A 26,345-nucleotide genomic window follows, 5' to 3' on the forward strand; every position below is an offset into this window, starting at 1 on the left:
TCCTTTACACAAGGGAAAGGAGTATGTTGCATACGTAAGCTCTGTTCATGTAGTTTGAAGTAAAAAAAGAAAACACAGTACAGTCTCTCTCTGCAGCCACCAAAGCCTTTGGCTTGTATTGTGAATGATGAGTAGCCCTTAAACTTATTTGAGCTTTTGGTAACAACATTCATACACTGTTCCCCTTTTCTTCAGTCCTTTTTTTTGCAGAGAGAGCCCATCTCTGTGCAGGTGCCTCATTCTTCTGCTGAGGGCAATGGCAAGCAATTTTTTTTTTTTTTTTTTTTTTTTTTTTTTTTTTTTAATGTGACCTCTCTGTGCTCCCTTCCTTTAAACATAGTGGCAAAATGTAAGGCTTTCCAAGCCTGTCAGGGCCTGTGCATCATCTTTCCTCCATAAAATTACAAGCTGTGGTTAGGGCAAAGGTTGTGAGCTCTCCAAGAATGATGCCAGGCCAAGGGTGATGTTGGGCCACATACGTCTATGGAGTTGTAACTGATTGCATAGCGTCTACCCGGGCCCTCTGAACTCGAATACTTTAACATTTTATATTTATTTATTTATTTATTTATTTATTTATTTTTACGCCTGTACAGTGACCAGGAAAAGCTAGTGCTGGTCAATATTTACTTGGCTCACATATTAACTACTAGACCAAGCAGGGAGTTAGCAAAGAGCCAAACCCAAGATAAGCAGCGAAACCCACGTGGAATGTCCCTGTTATTAGTTTCTACTTCTGAGTCAGGAGTAAAACACCAGTCGAAAAGTAAACTGAAAAATTTAATTGTTTTATAAAATAAGATTATGAAATTCTATGTAAAAATCCAGCTTCTTAAATATGGTACATTCACTTCCTCACAGAATATTTAAATATTCAGGTCACGTGCTATATTTTCACCACATTTGAGTTAAAATCGTTGGATAAATTAAAACATCCCTACCCAAAGATACCACAAGTTATACAAATAAAACTAAGTAATAATACTTCTTTAAATACAAAAGGTAAAGATATTAAGAACTTTTAGAGCATGCTACAAAATTTTGCCAGAAAAATATATGGGATCATTTTTGTTTAACTAGAAAATATACAGTGTGCTTTTCATTTATCTTCCCATAATTCTGTCTCATACAATTTCCATTTAACTTAATAAATATGTACAACAAAAATGTTTATACCTCAAAGAATATAAATAGCAAATACTGTATTAGAGCCAGGTCCAGCATTCTTTTCTCCTCTAGTGACTATAGTGGGGCTTTTCAACTCTGAATGTGCAAAAATGCTGAATCAGGCTCTTAGTGTTATCAACAGGTTAACAGCTTTTACAAAAGTGATTTAAAAACAAACAAACAAAACGTACAAACAAACAAGAAAAAAAATAAAAAAAATCTCCAAGAACACTGCAAAAGACTTAGAGCTATTCCAGTCAGGCATTTCTATAAATAGTAAGACATAATGTAGGGAAACAACGTTCCAGTTTAATTACTGCTGGCAGTAATTAGAGAAGAATTGTCAGTGGAGAATGAAAAATATCTTGAATTAGACGCATCTTACTTTCACTGATTTAATTTGGTTTCCTACCATTTCTACTAAGAGTTTCTGGTATAATCTATACATTGTAAATCTTTGAAGAAACTTAATGACCTTCTTCAGACTTTGTATGGTGGTTTTTGGAAAGTGGTATGTTTTCAAGTGCTTCAGTCCATACATTAAACCTTTGATGGTGTCTTGGTCTCCATTCTTTATTCTCCACAGATTGAGAAGCTTCAGAACTTGCTCCGTAGGTTGACACAGTTTCATTGTGCGCTCAATATCTTCTTTTCCCACTTTCTTCCCTGGCAAGCTTGCCATCAGTGTGTTGAGATGTTCAAAGGTGAGATTTGGGTGGCCAATATGCCTTAAGACACTACTTTCACAAAGTTCAATATCTATAGAAAGCAAAAAGAAAAGACAGATAAGTATAATGACTGACAATGGTACAACGGCCTGTAAAAACTTCCAAAATATTGCAGTGAATATTCCTGCTCCATTTTTTTTCTTTATGCCAAATTATTCTCTCAGCACTGCTGTTTTTTTAGGATCCAATTCTGAAAAGCACTTAAGTAGGTAATTAACTTTGCAAATACAAACAGCCCCAAATTACGTACAAAGTTACTAGCAAGTATTTATTTCCATAAGCTTGCTTAATTTATCTTGTAAACTGTTCTGTGTACATGATAGGACTCCCAATATTTGTTTTCAGTGAATGAAAGTTTTGCTCTTCTTCAGAAATGTCTAGGATGGCTTTGCTAAAACAGTTATTTTCCATTTTGAAGCATTCTAGACATTTCACAATCTGACATAAGCATACATATTTAAAAGGAGAGGCAAAAAATACATTTCTGTAGCGTTTTTCAAAGATATTCCCAGTGGACAAAAGGTCATGCAAATGTGGTGGTTGTTGATGGTGGCTTACATGAAAAGAGTTAGCTTGGCTTTCATAAAAACCTTGGTGTTAACATTGCAGCACTACTTCAACTTTGACACCTGTCTTGGCAGATTCAGCACCAACAAAGCAGTCAATTGGCATAACAAATAGCTACCAGAAGGTAAAAAGAAGGGAACGCATGTCTGTGTATTCCTTATTCCCATGTGTTCCCATCCCGCAAATAGATGTCCTGGTTCAAACTATCAATCTCCACTTTACAAAAAGAAACCAGAAAATTGTACTTTCAGTTGCATACATCCTGCTCCCTCTAACCTCAGCAGCCAGCACTCAGATACAACTGCAGGAAACGTTTTTCCCCACCTAATCAAAATTCTTCATGCATTGCACAGCCTTAGAGGGGGATCTGGGCTGTGGCACCACATACTCCCAAGTGGCCTACAAGTCTGGGAAGAAGTCAGTCCTCTGGGCTGATGAGGAAAATGCTCTTCCTGCTTCCCTTAAGCTTCACTGTGCTTACTGCATCAATAAATCTTTGTCAAACCCCGTGAGTCCTCAGAGCACAACACCTCACCAGAAGGAATCTGATCCCAAGCAAGTTTTAAAACGCCTTTTAGAAGGTTGCTCACGATACAAGTGCTATCAATATACGGTACCTTGATTAATCTTCTTGGCTATATCCTGTTCCTTGTTTTGCTGCTTCCATAATTTCATAAGCTGGAAGGTCTGCTCTTGTGAACCGTGCCTTTGTTTAATCCGTTCAATATTTTCTGTGCTAAGCTTTGTCCCAGGCAAACTGTCTGCTAGCAAGTTCAGCCAGTTAGGCACAAGTAAAGTAGGAACAGCAAACCTAAACAAAGCCTCCTCGCACAGGGTTACATCTGAAAAAAAAAAAAAAAGAATATGTCAGTTGTAATGTCTGTTGCCCTGCTTGTCTCTGGAGTAAGTGGCATGCAGCAAGGATGTTAAGCAAAACTGTTTAAAAAACACTAGAACTAAGAAGCAGTCTTTACAGTGCTGTTGCTCACTGGCTACATCCAGTTCTGTAGCAGGCAAATCAGTGGGTATCTTTAGCATAAATGCTGATACTTTCATTATAACAATACTCAGAGGTATGTTTTCAGAGCACTCCTGTTTAATGTGATACATAACATCATACATACCTATTCCACATTTTTGAGGTGATGTATCTGTATTTTCCTGACAGATGTTGTCACGAACTGCATTTCCCTTCAATGCTATCTTGAAACCCAGCGCACTACAGTTTGTGTGCTTTTGGCAGGCTGCTTTGGATGTTACATTGGAGAAAAATCCCTCTGGACATCTCTTACATACAGTGTCACTCTCAGGGGTACCTGTGGAAACAGGAAAACAATGCATCCAATTATATATAACCTCAACTGGTAAAAAAAAAAAAAAAAAAAAGAAAAGAAACAAATACATATATATTCTTCCCAAAATTGTGATGGCTTCTGTTTTTCACATATCTAGTCTATGCAGGAATCACAGTAATGAGAAAAACACTTCATTATTTTATTTTTTTTTTAAAACCTGCTTTCAGAGATTGAAGTTCCTGTTAAAGTAACAGAATAAACAGTACTCTTAAATGCACTTGTTATCAATTTCTGTAAGGGTCTTTAAGTCAGTAATTACTTGAGTCTATTCAGATATTACATGATGTCTGACCTTCACACTTCATCCATACAAATACTCTGTAAAATAATTAAATGGCACAAGACATTCCTCTAAATTGAACTTTGTAATAACTGCGCAGAACCTTACTCAAATGAAGTACTTCAGCTCTAGCCAAAAATAACTCAACTAAATATCAACTAAAGACCCTCTGATAAGTACTTCCACTTCTGAAGTATCAAATTATTCAGGAAAATATAATTTCACCAACAGTTTTGAACTTTTTTTCTTGGCTTGAATGTTGGCTCTTTAAAATATTTTTTAAAGCAAAGAAAGCACCGTCTAGTATAGGAAAAATATTTAATACACATTCATTTATTTTTTCATTTAATTCACAGTTATTCAGCCAACATTTAAGCAAGTGCCTCAGGTCTAAGATCTAACACTGCATTATTGAACATGGACTTAAGCACATGCTTAAAATTATTTGGAAATAATTGGAAACTATATTTGAATATGAATGTGCCTCCATCTAGTGTATTTTGGTAGTATTTGCATGTGGATGCTTATTATAATGCTATCAATAAAGTAGATTTTATTTATTTGGGACATTTCCTCAGAGAAGAAGAGTCTTGAGCTTTCAGCTAGCCATGAAATAAACAATATTTGAGTACACCTGATCTACCACTTCTTTCATCAGACAGTAAGTGAAAACAAAGGGGGATTTTTTAGCTGTTGTGCACCTGGAAATCACAGCCCTTTTGTATTGCCACCCTCCCAAACCCTTTGATTTCTGCAGCCAACAGCAGAGGGGCTGGGGAAGGCCGCATGCACGCCTGCCTTGGTGTTTGCTTCCCCAACAGGCACTGCCAGTGGCTCTGATCTGTACAAAACTCCAGTCAACATCTGCACCTGAGCAGGCAGCAATTGCTTTTTTTCTGAGAAGTCTGAAGTTTTAGCAACTTTCCCTACTACAGACACGTGTTTCATCGGTGAGGAAGGGGAAGAAAGGAGAGTCCCTGCAAGCAGTACATCAGCCTGTTCAGAGCTTCCCCTGTAACCTCACCAGCTTCTGCTTCGCCGCTTATCTGCCCACCCTCGTTCAGGGCACAAACTGCCACAGCCCGTCTGCCGGCTCGCCGCTCCCTGCAGTTTGGCTGGAATCCCCCATTCTCGTGGGGAAGCGGCAGCGTGGCAGGGAGATAAGGCTGCCCTGCAGTGGCCCTGATTCCCAAGCAGGCTGCAACCCAAAGCTCTGCCAGGTACGGGGCCGACCATGGCAGCAGGGAGCACAACCTGAGTTGCTTACATGCAGAAGTGGGGACGACCAAAGTTGAGTGATCTGCCCGATGAAAGCACTAGCTACCAGCAGTGGGGAAACAGTCGGATTTCATTTCTAATGCTGTATGCTCTGAACAAGGCTCTAAGCCATGCTGTGTGGCAGTGGAAGCATATTTTTCTATGCTCAAGTTTTATTTCATCTGAATTTACGTCAGTACAAAGTTCAACAGTATCGTATAGCAGGAAGACAACGTGATCTGTGCCCATTAAATTCTTAGTCAGTGCCTCATCTCCAAAACAGACTGTTGAAACAGGGGGACACAATTATTTTTACAATGTTTTCGCTCCTTGTTTGAGGTCTGCTTAGGTTTAGCTGGTTCATTCTGATGGGCTTTTGGAAACCGACTTTCCAATAAATTACACGATTCAACAATTGATCTGCTTCCAAAGTTTGTTTCATTTTGAACTGAGGAATTCAAATTTATGCAGCATGGTTTCACTGTGCTTGCAGGGTTGCCTGGACAGTTTCGGCTTCATTCTTTGTCTCCTGGGTGGGCTTTCTGAGAACTTTGTAATTTTTGACTCGCTGCTGAGATACGGCAGCAGCACCTCATTAACCCAAGCCACGAGCTACAGCAATGTAGGTTAATGAAGGTTTATAACATGGAAATGTGGCTGTTGCCAATGGAGCTGCATGGAAATGCTTAATGGTGGCAAGAGCAGATGTGACATCAGGGTAGAGCTCGCTTAACCAATTACTCAGGCAGCAGTGACATTGCTCCCTACATTAAAGATGTTCTCCAGTGTGATGTTTATAACCAGAGAAAGGCCTCCTGAGCTATCACTCAGCACAGCTCTAAAATGTACAACCGGTCCTAGCATTTCTCACTCTGTATGTGTAACTATTAGGGAGTAGTTCTGTAGCTCTGGAGATTAGCTGCCTACAGGTTTGCATATGAGGTGCCTTGATTGTCTGTGTTCCCTTCCTCAATGCTCTTCTCCAGGAAGTTATCGGTCTCCAGTACAATGACAGTTTACAATTCTTTCAGGCTGTATTTAATATCGGAGCTAAACTGTGCCGTGACATTTGCCAAATGATAAATAATGTATTTTGTTTGGAGAGAAGAACTTATTGGTTTAACAATTTGTGTTGTCTCAAATGAAGAATACACTCCACTGAAAAGCGCCGCTTCACTCCGTATCCCCACCAGACATTCAGCACAGTGCCAGTCCGCTCGACAAAGAAATGGCTGTTTGTATGATAATAGCAACAGTTTCCCAAAGAGTTCCACTTAGGACAATGATAATTAATTATTACCACATATTGCTGTGCTGCTAGAGCTATATTAATATTGTTATAATTATGCACTTGGTGTCAAACACTTAGTGCTCCTGGTGTTTGTCAAGATATACAGTTGCTTGAAACAGCAGATTTCACAATGAAAAACATTATTATTTATCACACACACAAATACTACATTCCAGATAATGTTCCTTTAAAAGAGGCAATCCATCATGTTTCTCATTAGAGTGCAATTTGCTACATTTGCTACTGCCATTAAGTTATATATTACAGTAGGAGCAGGGTATTCCACTGAGAAATCTTCCTTTGGCTACGGTCCAAATGAAGCAGACTAGGAACAGGTTCAATTGCCTTTACAATTTACTGTCCTGCACCTTCATCTGGACAAGCTTGTTTCCCAATCTTGTAAGCACCATGAGCTTTCAACGTGCTGCAGAGCGCTAATTACTTCTCTGCTTATTGAGAAGTGGAACGTACCTGGCTGCGCGACACCGAACCCGGGAGGACACTCCGTGTGCTTTAAGCAAAACTCCAGCTCCAGGTACCTCCCCTCGATGCACTCGCAGATGCGGTCCTGCGTGCTCGTGCACTCCTGCTTGACGTACTGCAGCTCCTTGCAAACAGCACTGCAGTACTGGCATTCATCGTTGCTGTTCCAGTCTTCGGCGTAGTACTGATCCGGGCAGGGGGCACACACCGTCGGGCTGGTAGCTGTACAGTGCTGCTTTACGTAGCTCCCGGGAGGGCATTGGTCACACATCACTTGACGAGATGTCCCTGGGTCGTAATGGAGATACTTGTGGGGAGAGACATCCTGGACGGACCACTTGATGGAGATGTCCAAGAGCTAGCCACAGAGAAAGAAAACATTGGTCATGTTGGGGCACCACAGACTCAAAGAAACCTATGCTTTAATGAGTTTGTGAGTCTATCCACATTGCTATTTTCAAAAAATGTTTGTGTTTCAAATTGGTAAATTATCCAGCTTCTGGATTCTCCCATGTTTGTCTCAGAATGGGAAAATTTCAGGGCCTTATCCAGCAAAGCTTCCTGACGTAAGTACTTCTTTGTTCTTCACAGAACTGCCAAACCTACCCTTCTCCCACTTACATCCTTTTATTATCACTGGGCAATCATCTCTGCCCCCTGATACCAGCAAACCCAGCCTACTAGTTTCACTGGCATCATGCTTGACGTACAGCAAGGCAGGGATTATCCACGCTTGCCTTCTTGAGCATACAAAGTATCTGAGTATACAAATCTGACAAGCATACTGTACCACTGCTACAGACACATTTAAAGGATGATTCCTTACAACGTGTATATTTACCTGCAACAAATAGCTAGAACAATACAGATGGCTTTTTAACACCTTCCATTTAATCGTTCCCTGAAATACTGCAGCTCTGGGGGTAAAACATGCCAGTCACTGCAAGTATAAAGGGGTAGCTTCAGACAGAGGTAGAGAAAGCTACAGTTAATGAAAGGTGCATTAAGGACTTAAGTGAACAAGCTGGAATAGGAATTTAAAGCATTAGCTTGACCTATCTAAAACCACAGGTAGAGAATGCTTAATGCTGTCCTAGGAACAGGTCCGGTGCCACCACATACAACCCCTCTTGTTTCCTCCAAGTCTGCTTAGCTTGTGAGATTTAGGCTTTAATGGTCTGCCCCTCTGTAGAGACAGCCTTGAAATCACGTCATTTTGGTCTTGTAATAAAAACTTTGGTTATGTGATTCCACCAAAAAAAGGACTCTTGTTTACTTCCCTAAGTACAGCCCCTACTCTGCAGGATTTGCCATGAGCTCAGGCTTCACACTGAGAGCACGGATGTACGTGCTGCCTCCCTTTTAAAACTTGTATGGTTTATAAACGTGAAGTAAACTGGCACTGAGTAAAAAAAAATTTCTAGGTATCCATTCAAATTAAAGATCTAGCTTTGAAGGTCTTTGCTGCTATTTTAATCCCAGCTAGCTAATGCAGAGTTGCAAATTCAATTTCAATAATATATTTTCCTCTTTTCCTATGTAGATGTCCACAAAGTGTAAGCGAAATTAACTATTTTTATTCACTTAGACTAAATTTTCCTGAAGAGGCTTCACCTAAGAGCCTCACTTTTGCCACAGCATGGCACTTATTACATGAAATTCTTATTAAGGCAGGAAAAGATAATTAAATCATTCACCTGCATTAACACAAGTCAGAGCATTTGCACCAAGTAATATGAGATGCCTAAATTAGGAATTCAAAATATTCTTAATTGCATTCTCATGTTGTCTGTGAATCCACTTTTGATATAGCTATGCCTAAACAGGCTGAAGAATGAAATGGAGATAGTACGGATATTCCCCACAGCCTCTTCTAGTTACCCTTCACCCTGTTACTTTTCTATTTCTACATGTAGGGAATCCACTTTTTCTTGCGATTTCAATGCACAGTGTCTTCCATTGTAAGAAATTCCTCATTGCTCATTGAGGTTTGATGATGATGTACAGCTCCATTTTTCTTAAATGACTGGATCTGTTTCATGCAGTCTATTTAACAAGAGGGTGCAGCGCATTTTTTGAAAGTGAATGGCTTTCCATTGATGAAAAGTGCACCCACCCTTGGTAAATCTACCACTGTTACGCTAGTAATAAGGAAGTCTTGATAATCACATCAATTACTGATGTGCACATTCAGGTTTTATTCTATGTTTTTAATTCAGGAATAGGTATTGTAACATCCCACAGAGTCCCAGGCTTTCATGGACACATGCACTCCATTCGCAGAACGTAACAGACTGCAACATGCGGCACAAATGCCACAAAGACAAGAATAAACCTATATTTCATGCAGATGTCTGTGGAAGCCCAAGACAGTACCACACACAGATGAAAATCTGAAACTGTGAAAATGATTAGGGACAGCAACCCAATATGCAGGTTGTGCCTACGCTGTTCTTGCTCATGCACTGTCAGGTGCCAAACAGTTTGGTGGACCGTTTCAAGGCTGATCAACTTCCCTTGATAACATGCAGAAGTAAGATTGACAATAATTTGTCTATTTTTCTTACACGACAATTTACTCTGGAAATCATATCTAAGAGGCAAGTGAGAGGTTGAGCTGCAGGGGATGATTCACAGCTTAAAAGAATTCAACTTCTTTAATTGGGGTATGAGAGCATGGGGTTTTGTGGGGAAAAACAGAGGCATTCCCTTCCTGAAGACCCAACTGCTAAGTGAAGCAAGTCAATAACAATGCAACACAGCTGCAGAGAGGAATTGATTCAAATTTTAATTATAGCATCATTCAGAAGAAAAATTATTATACAAAGGTCCAGACTGAGAAGAGCAAAACCATACCTGAACAATATGTGGGTGAGGCTATGCTAAGTTTTAACTTTGGAACACCAAACAGCTATGAACTATTACTGCCAAGCAGAACACTTCATCTAAATGAATGTAACCAATAAACATAATAATACGATTAATATATCAGTGTCACTAGAAGGACTATCAGTCTTTGTGTGTCATTTTTTTCTTTGTGCTTTTAATAGAAAAGCACATCGCACCTGTCTTCCCTTTCTTCCCCAAAACACACATTATATTATAGCTGTAATAATCCATGCCTGAGCCATATGTACTCTGGGTCAAACTCTTACTAAGTAAACAATTATAACTAAAGACCTTTCAGTCAAACTAATGCTATAAATGCAATTAATATCTTGGTATTTTACCAAAACATCTCATACATCATTTTCAACACAGAGCTAGATTACCCACTACTGTTATGGTTTGATTGTTAACATTTGTAACTCATTGCCACAGGACATCCTAAGTGGTGGTGCAAAATGCAACAGGACATAGTAAAAGAAGAAAATTCACATAAAGGTCAATTAAACACAAACATTGCCTCTTGATCAGGAAATCCCAAACCACAAATTGCTTGAGTCTGGAAGAATGTTTTGGAAAAATATCACTATGTTTCTACCTTTCTCTTGAATCTCCTCTATGCATCAAATCCTGCCACAGACAACAGGGGTGTTTAGGGACTTTTTAGGGCTTCTTCCTAGTCAATTTTTTTCTTAGACTCAGTGTGGCCATTAGTATGTTGTTAAGTACATTTCTAGACTCCAATCCCCAACACCACCCTTCTTCATGAGGCTGCTGTAGGTCTCTTAATAGTACTCAGATTAATAGATCTGCAAGATTGTCTTCTATGCAGACAGAAAGCAGATAGCACATGTGACTATTCTGGTTATTAACACACAACCTTAAAATCTAAAGTTATCCTTGAACCAAGTGCCCAAGCAAAACCAGTTTTTCAGAAGATTTGCAAAAAAGCAGGAAAGGTGGTGGAAGGTGATTAAGCAGGGTTTTGGAGTTTTACTGCAGCAACTTGGCGTAAACAGAATGAGGGACTTCTTGTCACAAAATAAACTAGAGGGGAACTTCACTAAACTGTCTTTTCCCCTGGCCTAAGAAATACTGACGAACATCCCCCTAGTTGTGCTTAGATTAGCAAGTTGGGTCACCTGTTACAGCAGATTTGTACAGCAAAACAGATGGTGCTGAGCACCTGACATCCACATTATGCATGATTTGGCAGGGGTTAATTGGGACTAACTTCAATCTGCTATCATGGACTGAGCATGCTTTAGTGGTTACGGCACATCTGGTGCATCTCTGGAGTCCATCTCTGGATTTAATTTCATCAATCCAGTTTATTTTTGTAAATCCACCTTGTGCGCTCCTAAGTCCGCTCTGATGTGCAAACTGAAATACAGCAAACAAGGATGATTGGGTGAGGCCTTTCAAAAGCATGTTCCTGAATCAAATTAAAATGCTAATTAAATGCATTTTATGTAATTCCTGACATTTCTCTTAAGCCATGCCAGGACCAAGTTGGTAGCAAATTCTCAGTCACGTAAAGCCTCTGATTGAGCTAGATGCCCATACATAAAGGTGGGCATCTCCTGAATCTCTGCTGTAAGGAATAGCACCGCTGGAGCATGTGTAAATACAGTCATCAAACTTCCTAATCCCAAACTGTTAGTCTTCCTGAGAGCTGCACAGAAAGTGGGATTTCTCCTAAAATCATGCTGTCATTGGCCTGTTTTGCACTTAGTGCAGAAAAAGGCACATTCCAGTTTGAAAGAATTAAGGAACTTGAGGTCTGGCTTCATTTTACCCTTTAACCTTTAAGAAACTGAAGTGGGAGTCTACTTAACCAAAGTTATGGATTTATCATTCAGTAGATTGCATAAAAATCTGTTCATCCTTGTTTAGGAGAGGTTAATTCAGACCAGAAGAGGTGTCAAGAAAGATGAGAAGGAAATGCAGAGCCTCGCCATGAAGAGTCAATAGCTTGACAAGTCAAAACAATGCCTATAGACTCAGTAGAGATAGCACACACATGGAAAGAGAAGAACTTTCTTGATTAGAGAATAATGCTGGGAAATGAACAGGGGATTCTCTCGTCAGAGGAAGTTTGGGAACTGCCTTTTACCGAGAAGCAGGTGCAAGAAACCCAAGTACTTCAAGTATAGCCCTTGACGCATTTCTGAAAGCAAATACGCTGCTCAGATTCCTGGAAGAGCTGAGGAACAGACACAAAAGACATAGGCATTCCTCTACAACTTTAAGCCCTAAGCAAGTCCTTTACTTTCCCAAACCAACGGAAGCCAATGATTCTCAGCACCTTGCTCATCTCAGCAAAGTAACATTTACTCTGACTCAGAATGCACTCAGTTGTAAAGGGTGATCCTACCGGCAGTGAAATGCAAGGCTCAGCTTAAAAAAAACAAACAAACAAACCTGTTTGTTGTTGTTGTTTGTTCTATGAATACGAGAAGCTATCAGTAATAGAATAATTACCAAAACAAAACAAAATCTAGTATCATTAACTACAACTGTCAACCTGTCAGGTGAAATTCACCTCTAGAGCCCTGGCCCCAGTTCTGAAAGGACTGAAAAGTTCAGTCCTCTTCCATCACCCCGGGACAGTTCCTCTCAAGTTCCTCTCAAGATTAGCCATCTCCATGCAAGGACTTGGGATGAACTGCAAATACTGAAGTATAAACCCAGTGTAAGCCAGTGTCATGCAAGTATATACTGCGATAACTGAGAGCAGGGTTTGCTGATAAACATACTGAAGCCTTTAGCTTAGTGGATGATAGCAAAATTGGACTAATATTTGTAAATATTCTAATAGTTCAATGTTTTTGTAATTTTACTTAGCATGTTTTATCCAAAAATGAGCTACCCAAGGCTAAAAAGCAATTCTTTGATTCTGTCACTAAACACATTAGGCCTAAAGTAATATTTTTCCATACCATCCTTACGTCAACATACACAGAACAGTCAATCCTCACATAAAAGGCCTATGCAGTCCATTTCTTTGAGCCCTTAGAAACTGCTTTTGAAAGAGAAATAATGTGATAGTAAAATTTCATTTCAGATCTCAGGCATGAAAAAAAGTACACGCCCTTTTCTTTCATCTTTAAATGTAAGGCAAAGAGCTGTTTGCCTTTTCTTGTTGAATTAAAATGAACTGGAAGACAAAGCCAATAAAGCAAAAATCTTTCAAGCATCATCCCCTTAAATCACTGCTTTGTGAGAGAAAATAAAGTGGTTTTTCAACATATGAAAATATTATTATATAGCTTGGTTTTGTGGTTTTGGTTTGCAGACCAAAGGAGAATGTTTAATTTGCTGAGAAAGATAAATCTGTTTCAGTTTTGCATTCCACAACTATTCCTAAGCATATTTTCCTGCTTGATAAATAATCATTGACAGCATTTGTCAGATCACTCCTACTGTTTGCATTGGGTTGAAAGTAAAACCTCACAACTCTCCTACTTTGCTTTTCTACACAAAGTATTTGGACAAAGATAAGGTAGGAGGCCCTCAGTCCTGAGGCAGAATGCCTCACTGAAATCACCCACAGACCCCAGAGAAATCCTTGTGGCAAAATATAACACTAATGGTATTAAAGAGGTCCCCCATACTAATAGCTTGTCAAATCAGAACCATATTTCTACATATATCCAGTACAAGACACTGTCATGCTGGATCAGATCCACCATCATCTATTGTAAATAGCTAGCATGAAATATTTGTCATGTAGGAAGAAATGACATCCATCCATCTGGCCAGCTGGGAAATTTTCAAATCTCAAACAAGAAAAGTTAAAACAGTAATTTCAGCTGGTTTGAGATTTGCTTATAAAGCTGTTCCACCATTCTGCCAACTGTTTCAATGCAATCTACTCAATTTGGATGTAACATCTACTTTTGAATAGAAGATGCTTTGTAGATTGGTGGCCACTGTTTTGTTCAAGAAATGTAACCAGTGACTCTCTTGAGCTGCCTGTATTCAAAAAATGTGGATATCAACCACCATCTTCGTTTCTCCATCTCATCTGTTAATGTGATACATTAGCAATTCAAATCTTGTAGAGACTTTTGTGACGCACAGCTAGTTTTCATTCAGAAAGCAATTTAGGGGTCTAAACTATTGTTTTCAATGGAAGGAGAATGACATTCAGCTGAAGAGCAGTTTTGTATCTTCATTTATGTGAGTTACATCTTCCCTGAAGCTTGTGGAGGGAGAAAGCAGGAAAGAATAACCAGCTAGTCACCAAAAGCTGTATCTTATCAACAAATCCTATTTTGGAACATTATCCATCAGAGTGACAGCAAGACATACAGCTAGCCCAAGCCTGGGATGTTACCACCAGCACTACAGGTTACTGCTGCATTGAACAGAATCACTAACAACTGACAGGGTAGCTAAAGAAACAATAAGTCCAACATTGTGGACAAATACCAAAAATACTAAAGAGATATCTTTCTCCAGGAAGACCAGAGTGGTAATTCCACTGGAATGAAAGTTAACTACAAAAGGAGCAAAGTTAAAGTTTCAATGAGATTAGAAAAGTGTGTGTAATTCTGACAATATTTTAAAAAAATTCTTCTGGTAACTTTGGTGTTTTATTTTTAACCAACATACATGCAGACAGACAAACAGAAAGAAAGAATGAAAGTCAGACAGAAAGATAACTCCTACACTCACAGGCTGCAAAGCCACCACTGCCTACACACTGCAAACCCAGCAGGCAGGCCAGAAAAAGCATGTCACATGTGCCCAAGAGATCCAAAATAGAGAAAGGTCAAGTTTAAGGGTCAAGATAGTTACGTGACAAGTAACGAGATCCAGCTCTGTGGAATTTCTTTCAATTCCGTCCTATTTCATAATGCTTGTCTGTTTGTAAGCAGTTTTAGTGTTCCAACAAACACATGCATGCACTGCCACAGCAGGTCCCCTTTCTGAAACTAGCAAAGAGGCCAAGGCTGGAAGTACACCATGTCCAAACTGTCCCGTTTAGCTATGGTGACTCCAAACTGGCTTTAAGGTATGTGAGCCAAACACACACAACCCTCAACTGCTGTCGTGCCTCCTACAAATGCTTTTATAAAAACAGAACCTAAAACTGCTCTCTGAGCTGTAGCACATCTGACAGCACTTAAACTTCACAATAACATGAAATAAATTCCTTTTAAATGGAGGAAAAAAAGAGTTGAATGATGAAGCTCTCTGGTATGTACTCCTGTCAGTGTGATATATTTCAGCTCAGAGACTCCACTGCCAGAGGATTATGCTGAACTTCACCAAATGTTATTACTTTGTGAAAGAACATGAACAGGCACATTACACCTAATTAAAACCAAAATGTTGATGTGATTATTTTATGACAACCACAGATAAGAAGGCAAGCTGATAGCAGGCTATTTGCTGAAATTCCCAAATTGACATTTTGTGCTTCCGTATAGAAAAAGAAGGCACATCATAACTTAGACGAAAAAGTTGCCTTGCATTTCAATTTGCCAACCACGAGCCTGACAATTTTTGCTTCCCCTGCCCCATTAATTGCTTTGGTTTGTTTCTCAAAAAGCTCTTTCAGAAAGTTCTCCAGAAAGTAATAAACATGTATTACTCATCAGATCCTGGAAATCTCAGGGCATTTATAAAGAGCTTTCAAAATAACTGGAACTCAAAACTAATGTTCTACCACAAGGTTAATGCCACTGTACTCACCAAAACAAAGTAGAAAAAAGTTACTGCACAGACACATATAATACCCTACTTTGAATATTATTCTTAATGTTTTTATTTAAAAGTTTTCTTATCCAAAACATGAATAGTCTCTAAGTAGATGTTACACAGTATCTGTCTGTATGCAGGTTTTAATTAAACTGACATCATACAAAATTCCATGCAGCTAAACGGATTAAATGGTATTTTGAAAGATTTACTGCACTGTTAACATCTCTAAATTTGCATCTGGAAGTATCTTTCTGAATCACCATGTAAACAAAAACTTATTAAAGCAGGGGCTCATACCAGTTCTAATAACCCGACATTTTCTGTAAAAGCTACAGACACAGCTACTAATTCATCATTTTCTTGCACATGAAGCTGAATTTTCTAAGCCAAAATAAGCACTACATGCTTGTGCTTTTTTTTTTTTTTTTTTTTTTCTTCTGGAGTCCACAGTGGTTTTTCAGGGAAAGAAAGCCAGTATCTGAGACACTGACTCGTGCCACTGTAAGAAAGATTATACAGACAGGCAAGGATGGAGCTTTTGTAAATCAAAAACAAACATTCCAGCCTACTATTTCTAAAATTCATTCCTAGATACAGTGTTTTATGTTAGTCCAGTACAATGAAGCCTTACCAAGGGTGAGAGGAAAATAAAAAAGAAGGCAAAAAGAAACCAAATCATGCCACTACCTTAAGAATGTGAACAAAATCTCTGCTTCCTCCCTGAAGCTGGATGTGTCCATCTCACTCCAAACCTCACCAGGAAAACTCAGTGTGATGAAATAAAAAAGGTTTACCAGGAAATCAAAGAGAATGCAAAAGAAAAGAAAAGAAAAGAAACAAACCAAAAGCAAAACAAACATGAAACGGAACAAAACATCTATAAAACAAAACACAAAATAAGAGCCCTAGGTCTTTACAGCCTCATCTCTGAAGCCATACTGCATCTTAAAGCCTATCTACCTCTCTGAAGGGACTTACCACAAGTGTGCAGCACAGGAACTTGTTCATTGTGGTCGGTGGAAGAAACCTCAGCGAGCTGGGAAATCAGGCAGAGAGTCAGCTAGTGTGCTCCAGCCTCCTAGCAGCCTGCTTACATCCCTCAACATTAAAGACACGATATATATATAGTCCCGGTGTAACAGGAAGCTTTGGCTCAGCTTTGATCACTCATTCCCTACCATGACCAAACTTTTCTCTCTCTCCTTTTTTTTTTTTTTTTTTTTTTTAAGGAACCTGTAAAACTTGATGACTTAATGGAACCCTTTGAGTGCTGTTAACCACAGACTGGAAAATGAGGAGGGAGTGTCAGGGGCTGGCCAGGGGAGGGTTTAATTGGGCTCTTGTCTGTCTGTCTGTCTGTCTATCCTCCCCCCCCCCCCCCCCCCCTTTTTTTTTTTCTCCCCTACGCAGCTGGCTTGGCAGGGAGACACGTGCCTCCAAGACAACATGTCTCAGCAACCAGGCTTATAGGGCACTTGTTTAAAAAATCACTGCTGGCAGCTGAGCTGTGGGCTCTGCAGCCCCACAGCCAGCTCTCACAGGGGTCCTGGAGCTCACCCAGGGCTGCCATTTCTCACTGAGCCCGTGGGCCCCTTTCTGCCCAACTCCCCAGGGATTTCCAGGAGAGAGGCTGGCTGGGAAACAAAGGTCGGTAAGGGGGAGGCGAGGGGAAGGAGGAACCCTGCTGGTTTCCCTTCCCTGCTGATGTGGGAATGAAAGAAGCAGCCCCACCACCCCGGCCAAGTGCTCATGCTGACTGCTGGGCAAGGGGCCCCACACTTCTTCCTTTCTCGTCTTGCCATGTGGTGTTTTTAGTTAGAAAAGTTTTTTAGTTTATTTATTTATTTATTTATTTATTTTTATTTTTATTTTTATTTTTAAAGAAATATGGATCAAACACTGCTGGGTTTGCATCCCTTTACCTTAGCAGGTCTGGAGAACTGCCACAGGGCTTTGCCCCATTAGGCCTGCTCCAGGCTGCTTCCCCATGCTATGGATGAGAGCACAACTTTCCCCTTGAAGGTGTGAAGAAAGTATTTCTTCTCCCAACCTGCAGTTATCCAGAAAGTGATTATCGTTCATATTTCAGATGCTGTGGGATCCTGGGGTAGAAGCCAAACCTAAACGTGCATCCAGTTTTCACAGATGGTTTTCTGTTCTATTTCACAGGCCAGACCAAAACCTCATCTCTGGATATTCCAGCTCTCAAGCGTTTGAAATCTGGAGCCCATGTTGGCTCTGAATTGTGCAGTTTTGCCCCTTTGAGTCATGAGGCTATGCGGGATTGGCAAAAGAATGAGGTGGAAAAAGCTTGCATATTATTTCATAAAAATCCAGCAACACTAAATCAGGAAGCCATAGCATACAAGAGGGACAGCCCAGCACATTCCTGCTTTACACATCTGCAACTGTTTGAACACCCATCAAGCTTAACCAAAGACTGAAACAGATGCTGGTTACACTCAGCAGCACAATAAAAATTCAAGAACTTGCATTAGGGATGAATTCTTGGTAAGAGGGAATATGAAAACTGTCATGGAAATCTGACCACCCAGAGGAGTATTGCTGACATCTGTTGGGCTGCAGTTAGCGCTCAATTGCTACTGCAACTTGAATGGATGCTGTAACTGTTCCTGTAATCTTTTCAGAAGCATTTAGTACTTTAATATCTATTCTTAGATATATTAATGAACATACTGTCTAGACAAAGAGACAGTAGGGCTGTGGACAGGATCTTTCTCTATATTATCTTTGTGGAGTGGAGGGAAGGACCATTTTTGAAATGGACATCATTGACCATGTACAGGTATGCCTGAGTATGTTATTCTTTATATAGGGACCAGCTTAAAGTGTCACCACCACTACATCAGATCCATCATCAGAAGTTATTTAAGTCAAACTAGGTTTATCCCCTCAGAGGCTAAGAGCTAGGACACAGCAATGTATGTCTTCTGAGTGGGAACATCAAGCTCCAGTGTCAATTCCTAACCTTGGGAGGTAGGTGATGCCAGTTGCTCTCCTCTCAGATACAACAGAAAGAAAAGTACCAAAGCCATAGCAAGCTCCCATGGTTAACTGAACAGTGCAACTGAATTTCAGTGGGATTTATATTGGGCTATGTCATCTCACTGCTGGTGCTAGCCATAAATACACAACAACTGGCTCTCTAGAGAAATAAAAATGCAGCTCATAAGCCTTTTCTACTACAGGTTAATGTTTATAGAGAATGTTGTTCGTATGAGAAATTTCTAGAGATCCAAATTTTTTAGGCCACGAAACAGACCAAAAAAAAAAAAACAACAAAAAAAGGCATTGAAATTGTTTAGTTGAAAGTGTGGCTATGGGTAAGAAGAGTCATCTTCTTCAATAGATCTACTTTTTCTTTGTATTTATGTTTAGAGTTAGATTTGCTGACCTGGATGATAAGACATTTTACTGCCATACACAGTGAAAAAAAAGATAAAAAACACAGACTAATGAGAACAAAACAGATCCTCCTGAAGCTCATTCACCTTAATGGATGGGGACCAAGGTGTATCTGTCTCAGTGAGGAGAGCAGATTTGAACAGATGCTAAGGAGACCATCATTTTATGATGCATGGACATGAAAGTTTCAACTTTCTAATCCCGTCAGAGCCTGTGGAGCTGGCTGTGGATGTTAGAAGGAAACTATATAGTTGTACTTAGCATGTTTGATCTGAAAATCACAAATAGACAATAAATACAGAATCCCACAATGCCTTTTTTAGTGTGACTTTCCAGAGAAGAACTATGCTTTAACAAGGTTTAAAGTGCAGTTTGAATGTTTTCACAAGTGTTTTACGTTGCCACTTTGCCTTTGGGAATTAGTTAAGATGTGCTTTGCAGAGAACAGAATCATAGGACGAGGCAGCAAACCCTGTAATAAACACTTGTCCATGCTACAACCAAGCTGTTCTCAGCAGTGTTTAGAAGAACCACGTTTGTAACTACATGCCATAACAGGGAAAAAACACAGCCTGGAATTATTTTTTAAAAGTTATGTTCCGGTAATTATTCATTATCCATAACATAGCTTACAAGATGTAATAGGAAAAGAAACTTAAAAATCAAGATTTCTTCTTTTTACTAGCAAACCTGAGATAGTGAATAGAGGCATCGAGTTGTCTGTTCCATGACACAGGAATATTACTAGTATGTTTTAAAAATAATTGTTTAACAGTGATGCAGTAACAGTTATCTGGTTAAAATAAATGGTTTATTGCAACTTGTAGCCATACATAAAGTTGGAGAAAAATGACCACTTTTATTAGGCAGACTGAAATTTACTGATACTACTCTGCTTTCAATCTGTAATGATGTGCTTTTGGTAGGACATCAGCTTATTGATTCAGTAGTAGACATATTTCCAGACAGGTATTTGTCTTTCCCTGTTTTTTATTCTCACTATTTGTATTGCCGTCCTGGATGTTATGATTGTTATAAATCTATTTTTGTTCCCATGCATCATTATAATCACTGGGTCTATAAATGGCTTTGCTCTTTAAGCCAGTGTGCTATCTGGAAAAACTCACAAGTCCAGACCAGTGAGTTGGTGCTGGCAGGTGAACGCTGCGTAGCTGAGTCATCTCAATATATCAGTGTGATGTTTATTGAGCCGAAGCAACAAACAGTGGGAAGACTGTGGCTTCAGGCTCGGGACTCAAAGTTCACCACACATTGCATTTTGAGAACACTCAGAGCTTCGTCATTAACAGATTTCTGTCAAACTAAGGGGGAGAGGGATCTCAAAAAGATCAATTGCTTCTGAAAGCAAACGTTTTAGTAGCTGCAAGAAGGAAACAATCTGGCATTCCACCATGCTGTTAGAGCAGCCCCTTAGAAATTAATCTCTCTCTTCAAATTTTAAGATCTGATGACCTGAACTATCCTGGGAAAACTTGGAAATGGAGGCTTAGAGAAACCTGATGATCTTTAGACAGTGTACCAGTGCAGGTAGCAGGAAAGAGTGTTTGAGATTTTGCCAAATTAAAAGAAAAAACACTACAGATATTTCCCCATCCACATACTCTCATATAACTCAGGAACCATGGGGAAAAGATTTTGTGCCAACATGTACTGAAGGAAGAGAAAAGGTATTTAGCTAATAATGTTGTCAAAAGAAAACTTATACCTAAGTGGTTAGTTTTGTTTTAACTGCATGGCTTGTTTTATCTTGTAAATGATTTTGCCTTATTTGTTGACACCTTGGTTCCTTTTGTAAATCTGAGCCAGATACTAGGTGCTAATATACCAAAAGGAAAACCTCATTTGTCAAAGCATGTATCCAGAGAAGGAAGATGGAGATTGACATACCGGAACAGATCTTGAGTTGGATTATAGGATTTGAAGGTGGCAAATGAAGGAGGAATAGAAAAACTGGTATCACAGAATGCATATATAGTCACCAGTCATGAACATCTAAATACAAACATGTCCAGCTTCAGAGCAAAGAAGGACATATATTTTTGCCATTCTGGGCTTGCCTGTCTGATGAATTAAGCCAGAATGTGATTATGAAGAGTGCTGGTTACCTCTATGGGCACCCTTAGCTAACAGGTAACATTATCTGCTCTGTTTTCCATTCCAAGTGGATTCTTACTGTGTCATTTGTCTGGCTTTATGAATGTTTTGGGTTGTATAAGCAACCTGAACCAGGTAGGATCAAACTCCTTACTTTCAGATGGCTGTGGCTGAGAGTATGCTCCGTAACTCTGTATGGTAACTACCAAACCTCTGCACTGGAAATGTGCATCCCATCTCCTTCACAGTAACTCCCACTAAGAGGCAGACAATGGTGAGTGTATGAGATGCTGGAAGGCTGTGAACCGAGAAATGACTGTTTCATTTAGTCATTCCTGCCCTCACCTTTTTGGCCTTGAATTCCTTCCTAACATAGTCTCTGTGGCATCAAGAGGCTTCCTTCAATGATTCAGACCCTTCAAGACACTTTGGTCTAGTGCCTTCTGAAAAAATCAGTCGTAGCACCCAACCATTTGATAAGAAGGAATTCATTGTTCCCAGAATCAACATTTCCAGTTAACACCAATACTCCAAAAGGGACAGCACATACTTTACCGAAAGCTAAGGAAACTGGAACTGAAACAAGACAAGCTTTAGCCAGTAAGACTTTCTGGCTAACAGGTTTTTCTTTTTTGTCTCTACTAATTTGCTTTCTACTCTGTAATTGAAGGTCACTGGTTAAGGAAAATGGTCCCGTTAGCTCATGAGGAGCGGCTGTAATTTCATTGCTTTCAGTCTGACTTCATTGTGTATATTTGGGTGCACCAATTTTCCCTCCTTCTGGTTTTCCACATACACAAGGATGTCAGGCCAGCAACGATGCCATGCTCGGCCTTCAGTGAATTTTGCATGGACATCTGATTTTTTTTTTTTACTTCAAACTCTGAAGCTGAATCCCTCAGACACTAGGTTCTTTCAAATGTGAACCAGTTGTCGACTTGTGCAGCGGATTGCTGTCCTCTCCCCCTTCCACCCAGAAAGGTCAGTAGAGGCAGTTGTCTTCTATGAGAAGAAGCTGGCTGCTCCCTGGCCCGGGACCTTGGCTGCTTCTTGCAGCAGTAAACTTCTACAGGATATCAGCAACTTTGAATGCTGAAGCATCTGAAGTACCAATGAGGTAAGAGACTGGAATCTCAAGTGTTGTGTTTTACTGAGGTTTGACAGAAAAAGCACCGCGAGGAAGTACAGCCATTTAAGGAAATGAACCAAAATAAGAATACTAGGTATAAAGCTCATGTTTTCCAGCTGCAAATACCAGGCAACCTGTACGTCAGTCTTGTGACGTACGCAGATAACGTTACAAATCCAGTAATTCAGACACAGTGTTCCATTTACCCGTATTTATAAAATGGCCTTCCAGTGCCATGTTCCTTTGAACTCCAACAGCCTCTCCTTTTCCTGCCGAATTGAGCTAAAGCTTCCTGTCCACACCTTTGAGAAATACATGGTCCTTTCCCTTTATAATTATGTTCTTGCTTCGTTTCATGTGGCTTCCATTTCCTTCACTATGCCACTGAGGCCAGCCTCAGCTTGTGCATTTTCTCGCAGCCATCTCTATCTTCATCAGTGCCATCCCCCGCTCACATCATCCCCCTTGATTGAAGTTTGAAGACTCTTTCTAGTCTATCCACCCTCTCTGGGAGCAAGCCACTGCCTGTGAGAGATATCTGAAGGGCAGGCCAAGCTAGTATAAACAAAGATTATTTTTTTTTAAATGTCTGTAATATATGTGTGTATACATATTACAAAAATTGAATGGACTTCTCTGCTTACTACATGCTGCACTCTTAAAAAAAGTTTTAAAATTTCTTAAGAAAGTATGCTGTCATCCTCTGACTTTGTGCAGCACACCACCCACAAAAAGCCCTACTTATGACTACTCACAGAAACAATCACAATAAAGAGAGAAGATCAGTAACAAAGACCCAGTGTTTCTTCCCCAAAATGCCTATCAGAATTAATTTGAAATTCATCCTACTATGTCCTCACTGCAGCTTCTGGCTTCAAGGAAAGTGCAGTGGTGTAAGCCAAGAAAAAAGGAGGGACCTTCGTGAAGTAACACAAAAGGAATATGCAATTTGTGGAAGATGGCAAAAGTCACTCGGAAAGCTTGCCATGTCCCTGCAGAAATAGTACACACTCATATAGTAAAGCACCTTTTAGGTACTTTTGCTTGTGGCCAAACTTCAAGCATAATAAAGCTTTTGTCCTTTTCTTGGCAAGGAAGTTTCAAAATCAGAAAATGCAGGAGGGAGAAAATGGAAGGAATTTCAGCCTCCTCAGGAGATGCATTCCAGCCAGCGTGGATGGCGCTACATCCTCCCTGGATGCTCCAGCACATTCCTCTGCTGCCTCTGACCGGACATTTTCTTTTGTTTAGATTTTGTTTTGTTTAGCCTTGCAAAATAATTTTTACCTCTGAGACAATATGGGGTGCATTGAACAGCCCTTGTCTCCCAGCACCAAAATTTCCCAGGATTTAATATTTGTATCACATGCTGCACTTTACTCACTGTGTTAGCAGAACTATTAATTATTGTTATTAATTTCTGTTATTCAGTGCTGCAAAGTGAGCTAAATTAAGCTTTGATGGAAGCGAAATTAACTGTCAACTTCATGCATATTTAATGCCCGTCACCATATGCACAGCAGGGTGGTACCTGGCACAACAGCACTGATTCCAGCATGCCAGCCAACGGGGACCTGGGCTTCAGACAAGGGTGCCTAAAGAGATTGACCAGAGACAAATGACTGTTGGCCACAAGGAAATGCTGTTGATTTAAAGATTTCGCATCTACCACACTGTGCCTCCGTTATTACCGACTATGTGAATTTTAACCATTGGACATCTCTGTGTGTACGTGTGCGTGCAGGATGTACTTCTTCCTTCAATTCACCTTCATTCACTTCTCTAAGAAGTTATAAGCTTCCCTCTTAAGCTCTTTTCCTAAGCTTGTCTGCTCCTAGTGCTTGTGGGGTTTTGCCTTTGGTGCTACCTACTCCCCCTCAACTTCCTAGCCTCCACTTTTCTTTTTTCATGGGGATCTTCATGTACCATCATATTTCTAAAGATACAAGAATTCTGCTATCAGAGTAGGGAAATACAGCTTTGTATTGTGAGACAGCTTCACATATTACCACATCCTTTTGAATGAGCACTCAAGAATGTCCCTAAGAAGAGAAACGTTAAGGAAGCAACCCACAGGCGATGGTGGTGGGCCATGGACCATGTTTGTCTCAGTGAGCAATAAATCAAAGGCTCCTTCCTCAGAGCTGCAAGTAAGAAGCAGATTTTTTTAAAACTATTTTATTTTGTTTTAATTTTAATCAGGAGAACTTGTTTGATAAAGACAAGTATTGCAGGTGATCCTGCCCACTGGATCTTTCATGGGATTTTGTTCTATGTGTTCTGTAGTTGTGAGCTTAACTCTGGGAGCCAGGAACATGTCTCCTTTGCTGGGTCTGCTCTTGGACTGGCTTTGAGGCAAGAAAGAGCCCTGAGAACTGAAAAATGAAAAGAGGAGAGGTGGATGTTCAACCTATTAAAAAGGATTAACACAGCAGAGATGAGCAGACTTCTTCCTGTGTATCAGTAGATAATGCAAAGAAAGAATAATAATTTCAAAGTGCCCTTACAACTAAAGAATTCGATGCTGCTTCTTTAAATTGTTGATGTGGGCTGCACAAGGAAAGCTAACAGTCTTCTGATTTGTTGTGAGAACTTGTCCCTAAAATGTAAAAGCATTTCTTATCAGAGAAAGCCTTTCCCTTCTATGCCTCTGCCATCTTTTTCACATTGCTATAAAAAGGCTAACAGTGAATGTCAATGAAAATGAAGGCAATGTGGAAATACATAGAAACTGCTGCTCTGTTTTTTTTTTGTGTGTGTTTTTTTTTTCTTTTTTTTTTTTTTTTTTCCCCATGAATTCTTTTAAATAATTTTGATCTGCATCCAGAGCAGTTGATGGAGGCACAAAACAGTGCATGTGGAACAGCAGGCAAGAGTGTGGAGTGAATACTAATGCACTCGAGCACCCTCCCCCAAGCTCTCTAAGCCTGAAAAATCCTTTTGCAGCATAACTACCAGTTCCTGTAGGGCTGGCTTATATCCTCATGGAGAAAAGTCCTTTAGCATTTAATAGAAAATGATTATCTTTTCATACACTTTTTGAGCTGTTTGAATTTAACGCAAAATTATATCCTTGCCATATAGTAGTTAAAGAAAAAGAAAAAAGAAAAAAAAAAAAAAAAGAAGAAGAAAAAAAAAAACACTATCAGGAATAAATTCTGAAGGGTTTTTAGGGTGGATTTTGCAGAAGAATAATATGTTTTTGTAGGACCTGCCTGAATACCTCTTGTTAAATACAATGGGATTTATTTTTTTTTCACAATGGTATCATCTAAAGCTAAATAGATTTTTACAGGTAAATTTACCAAGGCAAATTTTGGCATTTTCTTTGAAGAGGAGAACAGAAAGGGCCCACCTGTGAAAAACAGAAAAAAAAAAAGAGAAAATATAGAACTGACTTGTTTTTCCCCAAAAGATAATATCAGTTCTGGAAGCCCAAACACATACGTTGCTTAAACACATTCTACACCAAGTGCCACAGAGGGCCTTTATCTATTTTTCTGATCTCAAAGGCCTAATTGCGGTGTGACCTGCAAACCAGAGATGCCAGCTGAAGCCGCTGAGGCACACAGGGCATAATTTAGGGCCAACCTGGTATCAGAGTGTTTCATTTCAGTAAACCATTATGTCTGTGAAAAGGATCATATGATGTGTGGCCTTTGATAGCAGAAGGCTGCAATCAGTGACATCCCCTTTCTGCTCCCTCACCCCCATATTTCTCTGAAATGCAGTTTCATTTTTCCACCCATTCCACACATTAAATGATTTTGTATGTTCAACAAGAATGAAAATATGCTCAGGTAGCAACATAAAAGGACAGATGTAAAATTTCAGCATAAACACACATTGGGTACCTCTCTTCTGCTTAGACTTTAGCAACTCTGAGGACAAAGTGGCCACTGTTCCTGCTCACAAGCAGAGTTTGAAGTTGCAGAGGGATGAAAAG

At 39.7% G+C, this 26,345-nt stretch overlaps 1 protein-coding gene across 2 annotated transcripts; it reads right to left on the minus strand.

The window, feature by feature from the left end:
* Positions 1 to 762: 762 nt before the first annotated feature.
* Positions 763 to 17,064, minus strand: TNFRSF11B (TNF receptor superfamily member 11b). 2 transcript variants are annotated; one of them, XM_082752365.1, is made up of 5 exons: positions 16,708 to 17,064; positions 7,117 to 7,486; positions 3,587 to 3,778; positions 3,080 to 3,304; positions 763 to 1,926 (listed from the first exon to the last, which is right to left on the minus strand). In XM_082752365.1, the coding sequence occupies exons 1-5, from the start codon at positions 16,735 to 16,737 to the stop codon at positions 1,538 to 1,540; spliced, it is 1,206 nt and encodes a 401-aa protein (XP_082608491.1). In that variant the 5' UTR covers positions 16,738 to 17,064; the 3' UTR covers positions 763 to 1,537. The 2 variants fall into 2 exon arrangements, with proteins under 2 accessions (XP_082608491.1, XP_082608492.1); XM_082752366.1 differs by lacking the exon at positions 16,708 to 17,064 and adding an exon at positions 16,417 to 16,665.
* Between the last annotated feature and the right edge of the window lie 9,281 nt (positions 17,065 to 26,345).

The sequence above is a fragment of the Aythya marila genome (genome assembly GCF_965140915.1).
Source record: "Aythya marila genome assembly, chromosome: 2".
In the NCBI taxonomy this organism is placed as follows: domain Eukaryota; kingdom Metazoa; phylum Chordata; class Aves; order Anseriformes; family Anatidae; genus Aythya; species Aythya marila.

What these genes read in the sequence shown, in the direction of transcription:
- TNFRSF11B (XM_082752365.1), bottom strand. Translation starts at nt 16,737, where the DNA reads ATGAACAAGTTCCTGTGCTGCACACTTGTG. An exon ending in TCCTGTGCTGCACACTTGTG is followed by an intron (nt 7,487 to 16,707) that starts GTAAGTCCCTTC and finishes CTCTGTGGCTAG; the next exon opens with CTCTTGGACATCTCCATCAA. An exon ending in ACCTCAAAAATGTGGAATAG is followed by an intron (nt 3,305 to 3,586) that starts GTATGTATGATG and finishes TTTTTTTTTCAG; the next exon opens with ATGTAACCCTGTGCGAGGAG.